This window comes from Orussus abietinus, unplaced genomic scaffold, assembly GCF_000612105.2.
Source record: "Orussus abietinus isolate OABI.00-Male unplaced genomic scaffold, Oabi_2.0 scaffold15, whole genome shotgun sequence".
NCBI classification, from domain to species: Eukaryota; Metazoa; Arthropoda; class Insecta; order Hymenoptera; family Orussidae; genus Orussus; species Orussus abietinus.
This window is the reverse complement of record NW_019396010.1, coordinates 1,413,636-1,434,011: the sequence shown is the minus strand read 5'-3', so window position 1 is coordinate 1,434,011 and position 20,376 is coordinate 1,413,636. Positions and strand designations below refer to the sequence as shown.

At 46.5% G+C, this 20,376-nt stretch overlaps 3 protein-coding genes across 4 annotated transcripts; 2 read left to right on the top strand and 1 right to left on the bottom strand.

The window, feature by feature from the left end:
• Nucleotides 1-3,168: 3,168 nt before the first annotated feature.
• LOC105696412 (probable Na(+)/H(+) antiporter nhx-9) lies at nt 3,169-13,134 on the top strand. Of its 2 annotated transcripts, XM_012418841.2 has the most exons (17): nt 3,170-3,821; nt 4,771-5,034; nt 5,836-6,032; nt 6,917-7,173; nt 7,496-7,713; nt 7,800-8,002; nt 8,087-8,176; nt 8,245-8,315; nt 8,488-8,703; nt 8,814-8,949; nt 9,099-9,239; nt 9,623-9,692; nt 9,774-9,884; nt 10,018-10,095; nt 11,000-11,164; nt 11,479-11,643; nt 11,745-13,134. In XM_012418841.2, the coding sequence occupies exons 1-17, from the start codon at nt 3,407-3,409 to the stop codon at nt 11,969-11,971; spliced, it is 3,024 nt and encodes a 1,007-aa protein (XP_012274264.1). In that variant the 5' UTR covers nt 3,170-3,406; the 3' UTR covers nt 11,972-13,134. The 2 variants fall into 2 exon arrangements, with proteins under 2 accessions (XP_012274265.1, XP_012274264.1); XM_012418842.2 differs by lacking the exon at nt 11,000-11,164 and having other exon boundaries at nt 3,169-3,821.
• Nucleotides 13,135-13,328: 194 nt separating this feature from the next.
• Nucleotides 13,329-16,459, top strand: LOC105696413. Its single transcript, XM_012418843.1, has 12 exons — nt 13,329-13,651; nt 13,778-13,855; nt 13,945-14,039; nt 14,101-14,172; nt 14,412-14,558; nt 14,625-14,700; nt 14,788-14,975; nt 15,061-15,205; nt 15,298-15,513; nt 15,585-15,700; nt 15,903-16,038; nt 16,130-16,459. Exons 1-12 carry the CDS (start codon nt 13,370-13,372, stop codon nt 16,430-16,432), a joined length of 1,854 nt encoding a protein of 617 aa, XP_012274266.1. The 5' UTR covers nt 13,329-13,369; the 3' UTR covers nt 16,433-16,459.
• Nucleotides 16,451-20,336, bottom strand: LOC105696414 (uridine-cytidine kinase-like 1). The gene is made up of 11 exons (XM_012418845.2): nt 20,237-20,336; nt 19,630-20,177; nt 18,982-19,106; nt 18,739-18,909; nt 18,561-18,667; nt 18,275-18,445; nt 18,117-18,188; nt 17,775-18,026; nt 17,499-17,708; nt 17,219-17,404; nt 16,451-17,140 (listed from the first exon to the last, which is right to left on the bottom strand). Exons 2-11 carry the CDS (start codon nt 19,680-19,682, stop codon nt 16,823-16,825), a joined length of 1,665 nt encoding a protein of 554 aa, XP_012274268.1. The 5' UTR covers nt 19,683-20,177; nt 20,237-20,336; the 3' UTR covers nt 16,451-16,822.
• Nucleotides 20,337-20,376: the final 40 nt, after the last annotated feature.

Here is a 20,376-nt window from a genome sequence, read left to right as displayed (position 1 = left end):
ACTCGATCAGATCGAGATACCAAGGGAAAGTGAAATTATTTCCGAAACGGAAAAAAGAGAAATTATTAACGACAATCGCAGTGAAATTTGTACGTATCTTTTGTAATTCCGCGCATCGTCAGTAATGGGAATTAAAGTTATTATCTTATTTCGATTAATACGCGTATTATGAAGAAAATTAACAATCGCGATTGTAATAAAAGTCCCTAGGGAATTGAATGGGATCCCACCAGGATCGTGTTTTGTCATCAAATCGGTAATTGCCCCGCGGAATTAAAAACCCAGGACGAGTGTTTGCGTTCCAGTACAGAATTCCAATCAAGCTGCAAAAACGATTTTGAAAACGTTCTTTCCCCGAAAACAACGATTACCCTCGAAGCAGGACCAAACGAATTTAATAAAAATTGCCAACCCCTCGCGTTAAGTAATTTCTATAAAAAAAAAAAATCCCACATCCCTATCGACATACAAATTAAACGGCGATATAATTACTTCGTCAAAAAGATACCGAAAAATCGTAGCCAAGCGGTTTAATTAGCACCCATTTCCCATGAAACGTTAAATAATGAATTGAAACGCGGGATGGCACTCGGTGGAAGTACTTTCAAGAAAATTAATGTACCCTCAGCGAGGACTTTAAAGTCGAAGAAATTGTCAGGAAAGAGCTTAGTTCGTTCGCTAAGCTTAAATCCAACCGCAGGATAACTCTTCGATACACGTATATAATCCTGTTCCATAAAAGGGACAAAAGAAAACGGACGAAAGATATAAGATGAACATAACAATGGATTTCATCCCCTGGTGACAATATCCCGAGCTTTGCGAACCCCGCGATCAATTTCTACGTTTTTCGATAAAAAAACGTATAAGACGTATCTCTGTGAAACCAAGATGGAGGTAATACTAGTTTATTGAAGGTGATAAGACATGATAGTAGTCTCGAAGGAAGAGGACGCGTTGATAAGAACCCCGGAAGCAAAATATGAAAAATCAGGAAAAATTAAGGGTTTCATTTTCATTTCTCGGTCGTAATGGTGTATATTGTTTTCCAATTGACCGATCATTGGATTCGATATCGCTCATTACGTGTCTCGAACGTGATAAGACCCAATTAAAAAACGCCTCATCGGGGCCGCGCGGAATTAATTGAAGTGGCTCGAATGGATGCGTTATGAAATGGCTCGGTTTACCGGGAAATATTTTTCGAGCAACAAGCCAGGGGGATGATTTATTCATACGAGGGTTGACGAGTTTGCGATGCGTTTTGCAACAATATTGCCGTCTGTCAGTCTCCGAGCAACGCGCTCGGGTTAAATATAAATGAGTGCGGAAGTTTTGGCCCGTTCGTCGGGGTTAATTTTGGATTTAAGCGGTCTCATTTGGAAGGTCAAAATTATGTTTGAATGGTAAATGCGGGGTATGAACGACGGACATATCCCCAGGAAGATATCTTATCACGGATGCAGCTCCTTAATTATGCAAACGTTGTTGCGCCAATCCGGCAAATTTTCCAGAATTCTGCCCTTTCGCGTTCCCTCCGTCCATGGCCGGCTTTCTGAATTTACCGAGGCGTTATTTCGCCTTCTCAAATTCCCGACGACCCGGTTCCACCGGCCTGAACTTCGCATTTGGAAAACTAAACGGGAAAATACCGGAATAATACCAGTTTGAACTGATCGTTTCCGGAAGCTAGATAAAAATAGCTGGACCGTCAACGTCGGCAGTGGAAAATAGTTTCCGATTATTGTTCCCGATCAAATATCCGCATTTTTAATTAATTCGGAATTAATGAGACTCTTAGAACCTGGACGAGATTGGAGACAAATTGATATCAGTGAAATTAAGGTGATAAAAAATAGCCGGACCGTCAACGTCGGCAGTGCAAAGTAGTCACCGATTATTGTTCCCGATCAAATATCCGCATTTTTAATTAATTCGGAATTAATGAGACTCTTAGAACCTGGACGAGATTCGAGACAAATTGATATCAGTGAAATGATTATCAATATATAATGTCAGTAGAATTTCGTTTCGAGTACATTTAGGAGAAAAACGAAAAGACCGCACCCACCCTTCCGGGCAGGATCGCTTAGGAAACAGATCCCACGGGAAAGTCGGCACATCGACAATTCTCCACATTAATAATTTCCCGTCTTTGATTCGTTTCCCATGGCGAAGCAGACCGCACTATTCTCATCGCGCACCCCAGCTCCCAAGACATTAACGAGAGCCGTGGCAAAAGAAGCTGCAAGAAGTCTCGAGATCTTCCGCAGTTCCTCTCTCGCATATTTATCTTCGTTATTTCGAGCCGAACACCGGTTCCCCCTTTTCTTCACTTTTTCCGTTCCCTTTTCGGTCTCCGAGTTATGCGACAGGTGCATCATTAAGTTGCGGCGCTTATAAAACTCGCCCCCCATTGTGGGGAATGGGGGGCGAGTCTCTTAAAACCGCCGATTCTCGAGGAGTGTAGAAAAATTCATGAAAAAATTCCCAAACGCTCCTAAATATTGCTAAACAGACTCCGCTCCATATCGGATAGTTCCCAAGCTCGGAACTAATAATTCCACGGATAAACAAAATGGCCGACAAAAGGTGCGCCGAGACATTAGACATGATTCCCTAAAAGCGATACGACATACGATTGCAGTAAGAAAAAATAACATTGCACATTTGCAGAAAAAATACATCGCATCCCTTTCAGAAACCAGCGCCTATAAGCTCATGTGATATTTACAACTATTTAATAAAATAAACACTTTTAATAAACCCTACTCAGTGTGTCGGGAAGCGCTCATCGGTCCCTAGAGCTGCATAATTAATCATGAAATTCTTTAAACCTTAACAAACCCCTCCCCGAATTGACAAAAGCCAGGAGACACATTCGCAAGAAAGGAAAGCCAAAGTCTCGCGCATAATCTAATCGCTAATTTGAGTATTCGCCAAGTGCGAGGGCGGTTAATAAATGTTCGTAGGGTGCAGGGCCATCGAAAGGGCATCTCCAGCGTGACCGGGAGGGTCATCCCCTGGTGCACGGAGCCCTCGTCGTCGAGTCCACCTCGTCCCTCCTCCACTCTCCAGCCTCGTGGCGCGCCCGGGTGGCGCTGTTGGCGGCATGGCGTCGTCGCCGGGAATATCGGTGCGTCGCGACGCCTGCGCGTCGGTCGCTCGGGCAAAGATCAGCTGGCTGGAACGGGGTTAGCATCAGTGGGGACGGAACAACCCGCCGCTCGTAAAGGCGCCGCGCCGCATGCAGTCGATCGACCGGACGATCCCACCGAGACCGCGTCGAGGTATCGGGCCATGAAAAGGAAGCCCGACCAGGAGGCATCGCGACGCGCCGCGACGGCGGTCCTCGCCGAGATCAGCTTGCGCCCATCAGCGGCGACCACCTGAGCCGCCCTCAGCAATGGCGCCCCCCATGGCCCGGACGTCGGCGCGCCTGTCGTGGGTGTTGCTGGCCTTGAGCGCGACCCTCCGCCTGGGCCCCAGCCTGGGCCTCGCCCTGGGATCGACCCCCGCAGGCGCCCGCCAGGCCCCGCTCCCCGACGCCCCCGGCCCCAGCGGTCTGGACAGCGACCCGGACCTACCCCAAGACCTGCACGGACCCTACGCCGGCACGCGCTTCGGCCCCATGGGTCCCATCCTGCGACCCCTGCCCGACGACGCCTCCCCCCAGCAGCTGGACGCCTCCACCGTGACCCCCGTCGACGCCACCGTCAAGCCCGACCGGGAGTACGAGATCCTCAGCGTCGAGTTCCACCGCGTCGAGACGCCCTTCGTCATCGGCATCTGGATCTTCTTCGCCAGCCTCGCCAAGATCGGTCGGTCTCGTGGGGTCCTTTCATTTCGAGTCTGGCGTTGTTGTTCTTGTCGTTGTTTCTCTTGCGAGCTGGTGATACGTTCCGGGGGCCTTCTCCTGGGGATTGATCAGCGTCTGGGGGGAACCATGACGGTCTGGGGGGTTTCGGAGTATCCTTGCAGAGTGCTCGTGGGGTTTGGGTGATGGGACTCTTGCAGATTTTGGGGTGGTGCGTGCCTCCCCGGTGACGACGCTGATGGTCGACCTGGGGATGGGGAGAATGTGTTAGGATCATTTCTCGAATTCCTCGTGCTGCGCGAAATGTCGGCCTATTTTCAACGTCTCAAGGTCCACGCCAGCGCGCCACGTGTTCTGAAATTGTTTACTCTCCCTCTAGTACGGTGTTACTTGACTTGAGATATTGACAAAGCTTGCTACGCTTTCTTCCACAAATGCGTAACGCGGTTTGGCTAGGTCCTCATGTACGACGCACGCATACCGGATATCGCGAGGCTCCGTTTATTATCAGCATGTGTACTCATATGGCGTTGGACTCACAGCGCGTAGTATGAAGTCGATAAGGGTTATCGCGATTGCTCGTTAACGATATTAAGTCATCACGCGGATAGGACAATGAAAACCGTCATTGGATATGCCGTTTGATATCTAAGACCCTTGATTCGTGCGAATCATTCATACGGTTCAACCAGCCGGATTAAAAAAAAACAATTCAATGTCTCCCATGAGAGAAGTTTAAAATTTTTTAGAAATTGCTCTCATGACATGGGACAGTTTTGGATACGAGTATTGGATTACATTCCACGAGACGACGTATCAGGAGCGCTCGTTACCTCGTCCTGAACCCCAGGTCGATCTCAATTGTGGACCTTCACCTTAAGGATAGGATAGTTGCCTCTATGGCGTCCAGCACTGCAACCACGTGCTCGGCCTTCATAAAACAATGTTTCCAGGTTTCCACATGGCGCCAAAGCTGAGCAGGATCTTCCCGGAGTCGTGCCTGCTGATCGTCGTCGGGGTGGTCATCGGGTTGCTGCTCTTCCAAGCAAGCAGTGTCCACGTCTCGCCCCTGACGCCGGACACCTTCTTCCTCTACATGCTCCCGCCCATCATCCTCGACGCGGGTTACTTCATGCCAAACCGACTATTCTTCGACCACCTTGGAACCATCCTGCTCTTCGCCGTCCTCGGGACGATCTTCAACACCCTGTCGATAGGTCGGTAATCCCTGCTACCGGGATTTCTTCTTTCCCACAGATAGTCCCCGACCTCAGCCAGACACCGGCACCCTAAAAATTAAACAAAAAATGAAAATTAATACATGTAACATACATAAGACGTAGCTGAAGGTCTTCGAGTACACTTCCTGATAGGAACTGCATTACCTCGGGTCGACACGTCGCATACATTACCACGGGTGAGATTTATAGTCAAGCATTAAACAGAGGCCATGAACATCTCAGTACAGGAGGAATTAAAATCCCAATCGAACGTCATAACCATCCGGTTTACTTTACGACACCTTTTGTTTGGCGACATTAATCCCATTGGAATAACTAGACCGTGCGTTGGCACCGAGAACACGCACCTGTGCGTTTAATTAACCTGCATCGGCGTTGTATCATAATCAAAGCATTAGTATCAAATTCAAGTAGACATTCTGAAAATACCAGTCTGGAGGAGACTCTCGGCAGAGATTCGAATAACATGGAAGACCCGACCCGGGGCAGGGAATTCCATATACATCCATGTATTTTCAGACGCCATGCCTTGTTTTTCGCTTTCCTGGACAGACACTTCAGCTTCGTCGTCGAGGATATTTTCGAGACGGACACGTAGTGCGTCGAGAATCCGCCCTAGTCATCTCAAATATAGAAAAGGGATCGGCCGCTCGTGAGATCGCGTGTACGTCGGTCGCGGATGGGTCGCTTCCTCGTGGGGATGAGGGACAGCGAGGGTCGATAACCCAGGTGGAGGAGCGAGAGGATTGTACATCAGTCTTTTATGTTTCCTCGCAGGTGCCTCTCTCTGGCTCCTGGGGAAAAGCGGACTCTTCGGCTGCGAGACTCCGCTGCTCGACATGTTCCTTTTCTCGGCCTTGATCAGCGCGGTCGACCCCGTAGCTGTTCTCGCGGTCTTCGAGGAGATCCACGTTAACGAGATCCTGTACATCGTCGTTTTCGGGGAAAGCTTGCTCAACGACGCCGTCACCGTCGTGAGTATCCTCTCTCGATCCGTTCCATGTATGAATTTAGATACCCAGTGGTAAAAAGCAATTATAGCTGGATATAATCGTCTTCCTACAACGAGATAAGAGATATCAATGCCAGGGTCTAGGAGGAGTTTCTACAATTTCCACCCTGGGGGAAAAGTAGGGACAAGTCCCCGTGACCATGATTCTTCCGGGTATGAGCGATACTTTCTGGTTCCTGGTTTTATCCATCGCGATTGATGAATGGGATCATTATACGTGCTCGAGGAAATGATAGGGATTAGAAGATGAAGGGACACGTAGAAATGACCAGCTCATGGGAGTTATGGATCTTCCCTGAGGACTGTTCCTTCTACCGATACCAACTATACAGTATATCCTTGGGTATAGGTTACTGTATTCAGCTCATGTATATATGCATGGACAATTGATCGTTTCTTATATAAAATGCCGTGCCTTCGGCCCGTTCCTCGGGATCGATCAATCTCGCGTGTTTGACTTTTCATTCAATATCACTGCCGTCTACGGTACCCTGTTAAACAATTTCTCTTCCTTTCTGTGATACTACAAAATCCTTGGAATAATTCCTTAACAAGTAATAACCAACTCCTTATACGTTAAACATTTTTTAGCATCCGTGAAATAATTTCTGTCGATGCGTACATTGCAAGACATGTAGCGTCCACGGTTCAATTATTGCAATTATATAGTCCTATTAGTCCTTTGCAAATTCTGTATTCCTCTTTAAGGGAAGAAAAAAAAAGTATGGGCTGGACGGAGCACTTAGATCTATCGGGTTTTTATTTAAACGGTAGGAAGAGGCACACGTGGGGAACGTCCTTGCGTGGTATGGATATCGCTCATGTCAAGGTCTTGTGCTTTTTCAGGTCCTGTATCATATGTTCGAGACGTACAGCGAAATGGGTCCCTCGAGGATCGAATATACGGATATACTTTCCGGCTTCGCGTCCTTTATCGTTGTCGCGATTGGCGGTACGATCATAGGAGTGATCTGGGGATTCGCGACCGGGTTCGTGACAAGATTCACGCACCAGGTTCGCGTGATCGAGCCCATCTTCATCTTCGTTATGGCGTACCTGGCCTACCTCAATGCCGAGATCTTCCACATGTCGGGCATCCTCGCGTGAGTGTCCTAAAAAATAGAAATGAAAATTATTAAAATAAAAAAAAATGCCATCGAACGAACGATGGTACTTAGACAGTACTAACAATACCTACAGTCAAGCTTTCCTATCAATCCGAGAGAAAATCAAGCGAGATTGTCCTTGTCCAAACGACGTGAAATGTCATTCAATCGTCCCTGTAAGGATTCATTTTTTATTAATAGGAAAAGACTTCACCGCGGAAGTAGCAGCTTACGATCCCTGGTTTTACATGCCCAGATTGGATCCTTACTTGTGAGGATTCCTCTGGCAGCCTTGATAATGACGGATTATCGATTTCAGAATCACCTTTTGCGGCATTACCATGAAAAACTACGTCGAGGCTAATATATCGCACAAGTCGCACACTACTGTCAAGTACACCATGAAGATGCTCTCGAGCAGCTCCGAGACCATCATCTTCATGTTCCTTGGCGTGGCCACGGTCAACAATCGGCACGATTGGAATACTTGGTTCGTCCTGATGACCATAGTCTTCTGTTCCGTGTACAGAATCGCTGGTGAGTGGTCTAGGGTAAAAAGAAATAGAACTTCCTCTGGCAGGAGTTAATTATTTTAAATTACTCCCTCGTCTTCTTCATCTCAGGGGTGATCGTGTTGTCGGCTCTTGCCAATCAATTCCGGTTGCACAAATTGGACAAGGTGGAAAAGTTCGTCATGTCTTACGGAGGTCTGCGAGGAGCAGTTGCGTTTGCGTTGGTCCTGTTGATCGACCCGGCCCATGTTCACTTGCAACCGATGTTCGTCACCACCACCATAGCTGTAATTTACTTTACCGTCTTTATCCAGGTAAGCGGAGTTCCTGCAACGAAAAGGAACGTTAATTGTATTAACATTTTCCCTTGGAAGTAATTCCGATATAACGTTTTATAGGGAATCACCATCAAGCCTCTGGTAAAGATCCTGAACGTGAAAAGAGCGGAGAAGCGAAAACCAACGATGAACGAGAGAATCCACGAAAGGGTACATATCAATCCCTGAATCACCTTAATTAACTTAATCACCTTTTCAATGTCCACTAAATTCTCCAGATAATGGACCACATCATGGCCGGCCTGGAGGACGTTTTAGGGAAGCACGGAAATTACCATGTCAGGGACAAGTGAGTAGGAATTTTCCAAAACCAAATGATCTACAAAAATTAATACATAACAATTAACAACGGATTATAGGGAGTCAGATGTAGGACCTAACGCTATGGCCTCGAGTCGAGGGTACTAATGTACCTAGACGCAGTTTTAGGAAATCTTGTTATCGGTATTACCTTTTTCAAGGTTCAAGAGGTTCGATAACAAGTTCATTCGGCCGTACCTGGTGAGGGATCACCGAGGTGCCGAGCCGAAGATCCTGGAGACTTACTCGAAACTCGCGATGAAGGACGCCCTCGACTACATCCGCAGGAACGCCTCCACCATCGGCAACATCAGCGGGACGGAGAGCATGTCCGCGATCTTCCGCAATTACAGTAATACCGGTCACTTCAACAGCAGGTCGGTCATATCGAGTACACGAGGAAGCTTCCAGCTTCGGTCAAGTCCTCCACCTCGTACCCCTTCCTGGTCCTCTTCTGGTCCATTCTGATCCGCGCGTCTCTTTGCAGTCCGAGTTGCAGTCAATTAGAAACCGGGTGGAACATAGACCTGCAGGAACTGGAGTACAACCCTTCGAAGAAGGACCTGACGGACGCCAAGATCCATCACCTCCTGGCCGAAGAGCTCTGCAAACCGTACAAACGCGTAAGTACATACCCCGGGTTCGTTACCCTCAACTTACCCCGTCATCTTCTCGGACCCCATGGCGAGGCCCATCTTCGAGGTGCGAACTCAACGAGCGGTGAAATATCTGGAGCCAACACGCACCCTTTCAATCCTCCTCCACGTTTCAGCACCGTCGTCTCAGCTACAGTCGGCACGCGGTCAACGACCGTGACCTCTCAACTCAAGTTAATTACAAGATGCACATGAATATCAGACGCATGATGGGCGAGCACAAGCATCGACATAAGCGCAGCAAGAAGCTCAACAAGGTAAAGCCCTCCATTTGTGGGAAAGCTCGAGCTCCACCTAAAAAACCCGAGTCCCACTTCCGTTGGTCCTGGTATCAGTCAGGATGCAGCCTCTACACACAATTAAGCAAATTAAACATTTGAAGGCATTTTATCAAGGTAACAAAATGAAGAGATTCTCATACCTAAATTTCATGGTCCCATATTCTTCCTCTAAGGATTCCTCGAGTAACAGCTGATCGATTCATCCTCGCTAAAGAAATCCAAAGATTCTAGTAGGACCTATTATAAAACGATAAATCACTTATAGCTTATAGAATAATTAAAACGCTTTAAGATCCAAAGGGTAAGGAGTACCTTGGGGATATCTCGGTCTAAAAATTGAAACGTTGAATATTTTCCAGGACGGCAAGCAAAACCACGTAAGTTTCCCGGAGTTCCAGCAAAACGGCTCGACGAAGCTCTTCTCGCAAGGTCGGCATTAATGAGATCTGATCTGCAACCGATAGTTAATTATTGCCAGATGCAATGTGGAGTAACCGGGCCCACTTTCAGACTACATCAACGGGGTCCTCTACGAGAACGAAAGCGGGGAAGCAGCCGACACCAAGCCTTCCACGAAGGACGACTGGGAATCAGCGATTACCTTCACGGCCCGTGCTTCCGGTAAGGTGACCATTGTCCAAAAGGACAAAGAAAGCGAGTACCGTACCTCGTCCCTGACCTAGGTTTATCGTCCGTGACCATCCGACGTTACAATCATGGAAAACCGAGTTCTAACGACCAGACTGCCTTTCAGATCTGGAGAACGCCCTGGAGGACACACGCCGATCCGGGAACGGTGGGATCCTCTCACCAGGACATCGCGAGTCGGAAGGTAGAATTACATTCTGATAAGCCTTATCGAGGTCTGTACTAAACGCATTGGTTCCCTCGCTACCTCTAACGGCAGGTACAGGTACTAAACGGCCGCGTCGGTGCGCCCGAGAAACGGGACGGCGGAAACACTTTGAGGAGGCCAACGAACGCAGGTTCTTTCTTCTAGGTCTCTATCTCCTTTCATCTCGTGCAGCGAGGCTGCACCAGGTGAATTGCGGCGTCTCGGTTCACCGGGTGCACCGACTTCGGATATCCGAGGAACTCGAGCAGTGCGCGAGGGAGTGGCTTTACGAAGTAACATATCACTCCCCGCATGTTCACGTATCCACATATCATATCGCAAAGCATACTGTTCTCCTCGCAGCATAGATGATTTAACGATCATCCAAGTATTCCCATACAGATTTTCCAAGACTACACCTTTCCTAGCAGTTTGCTAAAAAGGGTGGAATTCCCTAAAAGGAAAAAAATCTCTTGAAATTACGGCGGTATAAAAGTGCCCTCCGAGGGGTCGATCGATCATGAAACTTTTTTCTAAAAGGCACGTATCGATTCATTTAAATTATATTACTTTACATTAATAAATAAATATTTAGAAATTGATTGCGTGGGGACCTTTTTTAGGGTCTTCGCATTCACGTGGAAGAAGTTTCATATGACTCGGTACATCCAGTTTGGAGGTTTCATGAACAGAATTCCTCGGATCCGATTTTTATATGATCTTAAGGTCTCTATTGTTGAAGTTAAAATAATTTACGGGTCGGAGTTTAAATGCTAGCGGAAGAGTATCCGTATGACGTCGTCACTGTTCCTATGCTGCGTGGAGTCGCATTCTGGCCACGATGTCGCGAAACGTGCGCCCTCCACCGGAAGAGTACGACCTTCCTGGCGGTTGTTCGCAGGCGAATGCTTCCGGGTAACAACTCCAACGGCGTCGGAGACGATGCTGCCCTGGAAGAGAGAGGACGATAGCGAAACAGGTCGACCTATTAAGCAGAATGAGTTCCCGGCCTGGTGCTCGAACAAGGAGTACCTTGCCTACAGCTCGCCCTCCGCGACCTTCCTGGGTATGTACTAGGCCTCGGACAGATCGAACCCTCTCAAAGTACGAGCGAGCATCACAGGAGACGTGCAAGTAACCTATCGGGCGCGTACAATAGTCCAGGTAGTGGTCCAGCAAGTCCCGTCCACATTCCCCAGCTTCCATGTACCACGCCTGGGTTCTCTTCCTCAGAACTTGGAACCAAAGCCAGTACCTTTCCATCCATCCGTTCTTTCCTAGCTGCATAGATTCCTCCCCGGGTCGACCTGAAATCCCAGTAATAGTTAGACTTCCTCGGCACTCTTACTGCATACATTACCTGGAACAATTCCTCTACAGGTGGGATCGAGCAGCCAAAGATACAGTCGGTGATCGGGCTCTTCCGTAGGGACAGCATGAGCTCGCCCCCGGCGACGATCGAGTCGCAGGAGGCCGAAGAGAGCGACGATAGTGCCACGGCGAAGCTCGAAAAAAGTTCCTCGTACACGCCGTCGACGAGCGTGGGTAAGTTGGACTTTTTCCCAGGAGCGGGAGTCGTTCCCCGAGGGATGCACGGCCGAGCGGCCACGCTCAGGATACATCATGGGCCTGGGTCGTCCGAACAGGTGCCCAGAGCCGGACGACGAGGAGAGGATCCATGATGGAGTTGGGATCCACGGAGAGGATGCCAAAGGAGAGAGCCACCAATGGTTCGCACTCCCTCCCGGAGTGCTGGAACCCCCAGAGGCTGCGATTAGCGACGTCCTTCCCCTGCGCCGGCAAGCAGCCCAGCTTGTCGGCCGCGCTGATCACCTCCTCCTCGGAGTCCTCGGAAGACTACGAAGAGGACTGACGAAGGTTGATCGAGGAGACGGATTCCTGCGACTAGGTCCTCCCTCGCCGGCCCTGCTGCTCCTCCGTCGACCGACAGAAGCTATTTTTTCACCGATTCTGCCCCGGCTCCTAGGTCGGGGTCCTGAGTGTGCGTGAGAGAGAGAGAGACGCTGTAAGACAGAAAATAGAGAAAAATGGACAGAGAGATACGGACGTGGAATGACTGCGCGTGGACGAGTGAACGAGAGGTGGAGCGACCCCATCGACCACTCCGAGTAGATTGCGGTTACTCGCAGGGATCGGGGTCGCTCTCGTGAAAATGTAATCGAGCCTCCGGCGTAAGAACTACTTAACGATTGTTTTAGTACCCGGGATAGACTCCATTCATCCACCCTTAGATAGAGATCCGATGAACGTCTACTAAAAGTAAAGCGTACCGAACGCGGTTCAACCTGTACCCAACCTCGGGTTCCTGGATGCTGCCCAGTAGACGCCTCGATCTCTTCGTGACGAGATCCCCCGAACTTTTAAATTTTCCCAGGAACCATTTCCAACAACCAGGATCTTGATTACGTCCTCGGATGAATTCCCTCCGGCTCTACGTTGCGCCTCAAAAATTAGAAGTCCTTGGTCCGTCAGCTCTCTGCCTAGAAGTTAGCCAAGTTCAAGCCACAATCTTTAATAACTTTCTTATCTAAAGTACTAGCTACGTTTCCTCGCCGGCGACCCGTCAATCGGCTTAAGTAGTTCTTGCTCCTCCAGTAGCTCAAGTACAGTACTAAGAGTACAACGCGCGGGAGATGATTCTACAGTACCCCGTTTGCTGTTACTCACGTCCGAGCGGCTGCAACGTCATGTAAGATTGCTGAATTAACCAGCAATATTCCAGCGATGCAGGTGCCGCATGGAGCGTAGGGATAGCGGCCCTCTTTAACGAGGCATGGCAGACCAACCTGAGATAACTACCGGGATCGTCGCTTCTTCGTTTCGTTTAATTGCCCGCTCGTAAACTCGATGGGGTTGAACCGAGGCGTAGCTGCTCGTCTCCTTGGGGTAGGTCGGTTAGGCCGTGTAGTTTCACCGCTGCGGGACGAACGTTGAGCCTCTCTATACTTTTAGACTAGCCTAGGACCAGGTCGAATTCTACAACTGTTGATTTATTAAATAAATATTTATTTCTTAAAAAAAAAAAAAGAAAAGAAACACGTGTACTCCAATGTTACCTGAAGGTCCGCAATCTCCTCCACGCCTTTCCCTCCATCGTTGGTCTTTCTCGTTAACACTCAGGCCTGGAAGGTAATTACCAAGGCGTTAATGCAATTACTTTGAGGACTCAAATCTCTAAAAGAAGGCCAGAGACGATCGTACATCTCGAGGAGGAGGTTCTAGATAGAATAGAGGAGCCGACAAGGCCAAGATGCCCGGAGGAGTGGTCTTCCTCGTTTGCATACCGACTACTAGTTACGAGCACGAGCTCGTCTTCGGCGTGCCCGTGCCGAGAATTAAAAGACCTGGAAAGGTGGATCCTTTCCCGAAGAGTGTGCCAAACGTCGACCTGCGTCTCAAGGATGTCAGGAACCGCAATCGTCTCGTCACCCTGGATGGAGAACTCGACGACGAGGACGTAATCGAGCCTCCTAGACTGAGGCGAGTCCAAGATGCGCAATCCAAGAGTCCTGCCTTTGTGTCGATGGAAACTGTAAGATTTACATTCATTTATATTAGCAAAAGGACACGTACGCGGAGAGTAAGTTAACAAACAAAATTGTATATATACTGTGGACGGGAGGGAATTGTTTAACACTTTTGTCGGATCTTTGTACAGGTTCTTGAAGAGTTACTAAAGAAACTTAGAGTACAGCACGTGGTATGGTGTAAGGATAAAGAAGACATGTACTATGAGGCGAGTCACTAAACCATTAACAATTGATATCCAGGAGATAAAATTACCGTAAACCAGGGTAATCGTAATCAGTGGAGTTGCCTTTCCAGGTGATCTTTCCTGTTCCAGCAGGCGACCCTTGTGAAAATTGTCTCCACTGTTTAACAGAAATGGGTATCGGCGTTAAAATGAATTCAATAGTAAGGTGCGTGTAAAGTAATTACCAGCGATGCTGATTAAAAGTTAATACCATCTGATCATTACAGCGTAATACCTACGCAATGCACGTACAGCGGGGTCGGAGGTGCAAAGGCAATTAAGGATGACCTGGAACGAAGGCAAGTGCATAAATATAGATTTAATCCGATATAAACATAGATATATATAATATATATATAAAGCAACTTTCGCTTAGTTTTAATATTAACTCTCGGAAGTCATTATCAACAATTTGCCTAAACCTTTCCGTCATTCGCAATATTAACCCATCGGTACCGCTAAAGGCAATGTGGATAATTTATAAGTAGGAAGAGATAAATAATTAGTCCAGCCATGGAAAGATATTGCATGGTTCCAGAAAAACTGAGGCGGAAGCAAGAAGAAATGCTTGGGCGTCCTTTATCGGGTCCATTCGTTCCAAATTGACGGTAAAACAAGTAGTCGACGGTGTCAGAAGTGGCGGCGACTTAACATTCGACTACGTCCTGTTAGTCCTGACGGCCGAGTAAGTAGACAATGTTAAAATGTCCTGAATAATCCATGTACAAGTTTTGAGACCTTCGCCTTCTAGTTGCCTCGCAGCCCTTGGTCTGGTAGAAAATAGCGCGACAAACGTCGTAGCAGCAATGTTGGTGTCCCCTTTAATGGTAAGATAGCATTAAACCAAGTGTCTAAAAGTATAAAAGCTGAACTCATGAAACAAGGTTCCTCATCACCTGGAACGTAATTTCCAGGGGCCCGTAATGTCGCTCACATTCGGAACCATCATAGCAGATCGGGACTTGCAGTTAGTCGGATTTAAGAGTTTGATGTTGGGGATATTCCTCTCGATTGTCTTCGGGTTCATCTTCGGACTTATCCTGGGGACTACAGAAATGCCCTGGGGTTACAATGACTGGCCAACGGATGAGATGAAAGGAAGGTCGGTGGAAGATTTCATCCGTCGAGATGTAACAGAAGGATCCTCACATTCGGTCCCGACGAAAGAATTGATCTTTTAAATTCAGAGGTAACTACCGATCGCTATGGATGGGAGTGTTGTGGGCTCTACCATCCGGGACAGGAGTTGCCGTAGCCCTCCTCCAAGGAAGCAACGGTCCTCTGATCGGCGTGGCCATTTCAGCATCCCTGTTACCGCCTGTTGTAAATTGCGTGAGTCTTAAACAATCTAGATAGTACCAAAGCGCACCGTTCGGGCGCTGCCTTCCTACAAAAGGAAGTCCATCCGTACAACGGATTCGCAGGGCTTATTCTGGGCTCTGGGGTGCATATGGCTGATCTACAGGCCAATCAAGATGCCGCATATCAAGGGAGAATCTTACACAGACTTGAACAGCTCCTACGTGTACGTCTACACCGACTACCTGCCGGTGGAGTTCTTCTGCAACGGCATCATAAGCGCGTGCTTAACGTTCATCAACGTGATGTGCATCTTCATCACGGCAATAATCGTCCTGAAGGTGAGAGTTCTCATTCCAGAAGCCACTAAATAGCCCAACACAAGCTAATTAACGACATCTCCAAACTTAAGATCAAGGAAGTCGCGGCTCCATACACATCAACTCCGGAGTTGCGGCGTTTCTGGGAGCACGATATCCGCGTGGTCCGGGATAAGAACAGTACCCGAAATAGTTCCATAAACTCCAGGTACGTAATCTTCTCGCAAACTTCCAAAGAAAAAAAGAGGACGAAGCCTTCCGCTACTACTTCTCCATCCTTAACTCCCTATAAAGTACATTCTCGAAAGGAGCCTCCTACTCGTAGCAATTGCGACTTCGTCTCGGAAGCTAGTCTTCAGGGTACCCTCGCGCCAGAGCTAGAAATAGTAATTGCGAAATACCTTCTATAGCTATTACGAAGGACTGAGCAAAACGAAGCAACGTGCGTTGGAGCAAACTCTAAACGAGGCTGTAAGAGAAGCCATCGATGACGATACCTACCGCAGGGTGCAACGTTTGAGCTACGGCCAACATGGTCCAAACGAGGTAAGCCTCGAATGTAGGACACGTATTAAAGATCTAAGATTGACATATTATCAGGGAATATGAAACCTATACCTCCTGGTAATCTGAATAGATAGCGTCGAAGTTGGGCCTGCCTAACGGCACCGTGGGAACGGGAGTATCTCGACCTTCCGGTCTTCCTGACGGTGGAAGTACAAGCGAGGACCTGGCAGCTCTTGACAAGCTCATTACTTATTTACTGGGTTCACCTAGTAGTAATGGAGCTAATGGAGGTGGTGGTGGTAGCGGCATTGCCAGTGGAAATTTCGGAGCAAATGTGGATTCGTGGAGACGGTCCCGCGCCAGTGCTCGAGGGTACAGGCAATTGCGCCCTAACGCATTCGATGCAACTAACGTCGGTACGACCCCACTTTGAATACACTACGTACTTGACTTCCTACAACAGATGTTTTATTGGTAAATAATAATATACCGATCGCGCGTACACGTATACGCGTTATGTTTCACAGTTAGAATACTTGCACTGGTCGGCAATTCCATACAATATTACTATCTCACTGCATGGTCTGTACAAGGCGTCGAGTACGACTGCAGCATTGCAGTCGTACCATACAATATCACTGAAACGTTATAAAAAGATTACGGCGTGTTTACGGGCATGCAGACAAAACACGCGGCGATCTCTAGAAGGCTGTCTGCTCGCGTTATTATGCAGTCGTGTATAAATTTACAGTAACGCTCTGTACGATGTAAGTTTCGCAGCATCTCTTGCTGCTTTAAATAACGTGCCCATGTCAGAGGTTGGTTACTTGTCACCAGGCGATGGCTCCGTACCAAAGTATCGGTCCCCAAAATTTCCAATACCAGGTAATACGTAGAATTTGTCGTTAATTTCGGGATCTAACGCAGTGGTGACAATCTTAACCCCTGGGAACGCGTATGCAATCGAATGTACACCTGATTCCGCCATGAGAAGAGACACTAGCAAGATATTTTCTTCGGGAACTTCATGATCGAGGAGCACCCTGATGGCCATCATTGCTGCTGCTCCCGTTGCAACCGTAGCATCCATCAATATCACCCTATAGTCCTTTATATCCTTTGGCAGTCTTAAATAATACAACTACATAAAAAAAGAATATCAGTTTATTATCTTGCATTAAAAAGGAATGCACAGTAATTAGAAATAAGGACTTCGTACCTCTGGTTCGCCAGTCTGTAAATTTGTCTGGATAAGTATTTTGCCAATGCTAATGTCTTTGCAGACATCGCACACAGCTTGTTCCATAGTCTCGCCAGCACGAAGAATTGAAACTCCGCAAATGTTATTGGTGGCACTTCGTTTGCCTTGGTATAATACTCCTTGCGGCGTCTCTACTGTAATTTCCTGAATAAAAGAAAAGATACTTTAAATCGTAATACCACCTGTAATCTATTATATGCATAAATGACACTATTAATGGAGTGCCGAAGGTTCTAACCTTGAAAGGTAACATTGATAATACATATTCGATGACCAATCTTATTAAACGATTGGAATAAAAAATAAATTCATCCCTAGGTGTATTTTTGTTTCGTATTATCGTATGCAATCCCTGAATTTGAGGAGTATTGGAAAGTAAGTACAAAGATGAGGGTCGAGGTTGGCCAATGTACAGATGAGCAAGCTTTTCCCTTAATTTAAATCCTCGCTGAAAAATTAAAGAAGTGTAAAGTATGCAAATCACTGTTATTACATACGATTCTTTAAAACTAACCAGCTGAAGTTGGGTGTGAACATGCTGCACTATCAATTCTATTGCAACCTCATTTTCACTGCCTCTTGGCACGATGATGTCTGCGTGCACCATGAGAGGAGCTATGTAATAGAAGAATGCTGGCTTGACCATTGTGCTATACTGCTTCAGAACTCCTTCCAAGTCTCTACCCCTCTGCGATATGTCCCTTCGAAGACGTCGTGCCAGCCTGACATCCGCATCGGTATCGACAAACACTTTCATGTCACACATCTTGACCAAAAAAGTTAACGGTCAGGTGGGTTACCGATCAATTTTCACGATTATCCTCCTGCCTTTCAATTTTTATCCATACTTGCTTACCTTCAGAACATCTGAATTATAGAACGTGAAAATACCCTCGAATATAATGACATTAGCTCCGTACATGGTTTTCTGCATAAAGACATTTGTAAAAAAAAATACCATTGTTAGAGCGAATACTTTGATATGTTGCAAACGGAATCAAATGAGATATTTACGGTACGGTTTTCCCTACTGTGGGTTACGAAATTATAAATTGGCACTTCCACCTTCTTCCCTTCCTTTAAGCGTTGTAATGTACTTTTAAGCAGCTCAAAATCAAAAGCATCGGGATGATCAAAGTTGTATTCATTGTGAGCTGCCATTTCATGCTGCTTTTCATTAAGTACCTAGAATATTAAAACAAATTTGTTTTTTCTTTGGAATCAAATTGCATATAAATAATTATTCTCATTCGCTGTAATACATAATGTGCAATTACATACTTATTAATAATAAAATTACCTTGTAAAAGGAATCCATACTAAGGAGCGTTACCCAAGGTACATCGAGAGATTCTATAATTTTTGTGGCAACAGTTGTTTTTCCAGAAGCGCTGCCACCACAAATTCCTAAAAAAAATGTACGCTAGAACACTGAATAACAGGAATACATGAAAGCTTTTATAAATGTGTTTACAAACCAATAACAAATGGTTCCACTTGTTGGCCAGCGGAATTATACCAGGGTGGCCTACCCGCAGTATAAATTGTTCTCATGTTACTTCGTAATATAGATTCAGCCGAGGTTTTCTTACTAGACTGCGACATACTGGTGGTGCGCTGTCTGCGCGATCTAGGAGATTTTTGGGACCCTGTGTTTATAACAAAAACAACAAACAGTTACCAAAAATTCATAAATTTATACCATTATCAAACTTAATTACCAGCAGATGGAGGCCTAGGTGAATGTGGCGTAGGTGTTCCATCGACACGACGGTATGAATTAATGTCATCTGCCTGTTCATCAATGAAAAATACTTCTCGATCTTCTAAACACGTATCTCCGTCGCTACAAAAATTCAATGACAAATTAACATCACCACAAGACCCCAGTTATTAACTCATGGTCATTATCGGTAACTTTGTAACGCAAACATCCATAAATACATAATCTTGAAATACTATCTATAAAGCAACTACGCATTTCCTCTTACAAACCATTACACTAGACAGCTGTCAGACAAAACCATACCCTATTTTCTCTTTCCATCATACAACCAAGGTATAATTACATAATAAAAATGATATACAGTACGATCTCGATAAAGTACATAACCGTTCCTTTCATTTTTAATACCTCAAATAATCAAACTACAGTTATAATCAAACGATCAGACAATTACGCAAGCAAATGTGTATTAATATAATTAATTTCTTGGACAAATCCTTCATGATCAAAATAACAATGGAATAAAATGGAGCACGTTATAATAGAACCAACAATAATTGTGGCCAGTCCTTTTCCGAATAAATATATTAAAGAAATCTTCGAATAGGTTAGGCGTCATCTCTTTATAGCTCGAAAGTCTTACCCATCGGAGCTTGCAGAGCTCGGCGGATCGAAAGGCTGCACTGTGGCTGCCATTATGTCTTATTATTCACCAGATTTTTGTTACAATTCACGTTGGTCCCCGAACCGGCTCGACAAAGGACCTTCACGAGGTGCACGCTATATAGCACAGCGATAAAACCACGCGACAGATCATTGGAGTCTTCCTTGAGTGTTCCGGAATTCGCGGTATTTCGCACAGGTACCAACCGCTACAAAAGCAATTAAAAAAACTTGGAACTTGTAGAAAATGTCCACGCTACGGATTTCCCAACACTTCTCCATTGTTATTCTCTCCAATAAATCTATCCCTACAGACGAACTTCCTCATCTACCGGTCTAACGAATGTGAACGAGTGATTCTAGAAAATCCTATGGGGGAGGGAAACATTCCGGATAGTCAATTGTTTTTTCGAACGTCAATTGTTTCAATCGTCATTTGAAATTACGCGCCAACGGCTTCAAGGCCTTTCTCCGCTGTTTTTCCTTGACGACCTGCTTTGTATTGGCAGCACTGAAATATATAGTAACCTGGAACAGAGCATCTCTGTGATAACAAACATCGTTTAACATCTTTTAACGTCTCTTACCAACAAGTCCAGCATGAATTGAACTGATTACAGAGCAAAAAGGAACGAATTTTGAGTATATTCCAGAGATCGAATGTGGGATCGTTCCGATGTTGACCGCCAGATGACTCGCGCGTAGTTTCCGGTGGTCGCTCCGTTTC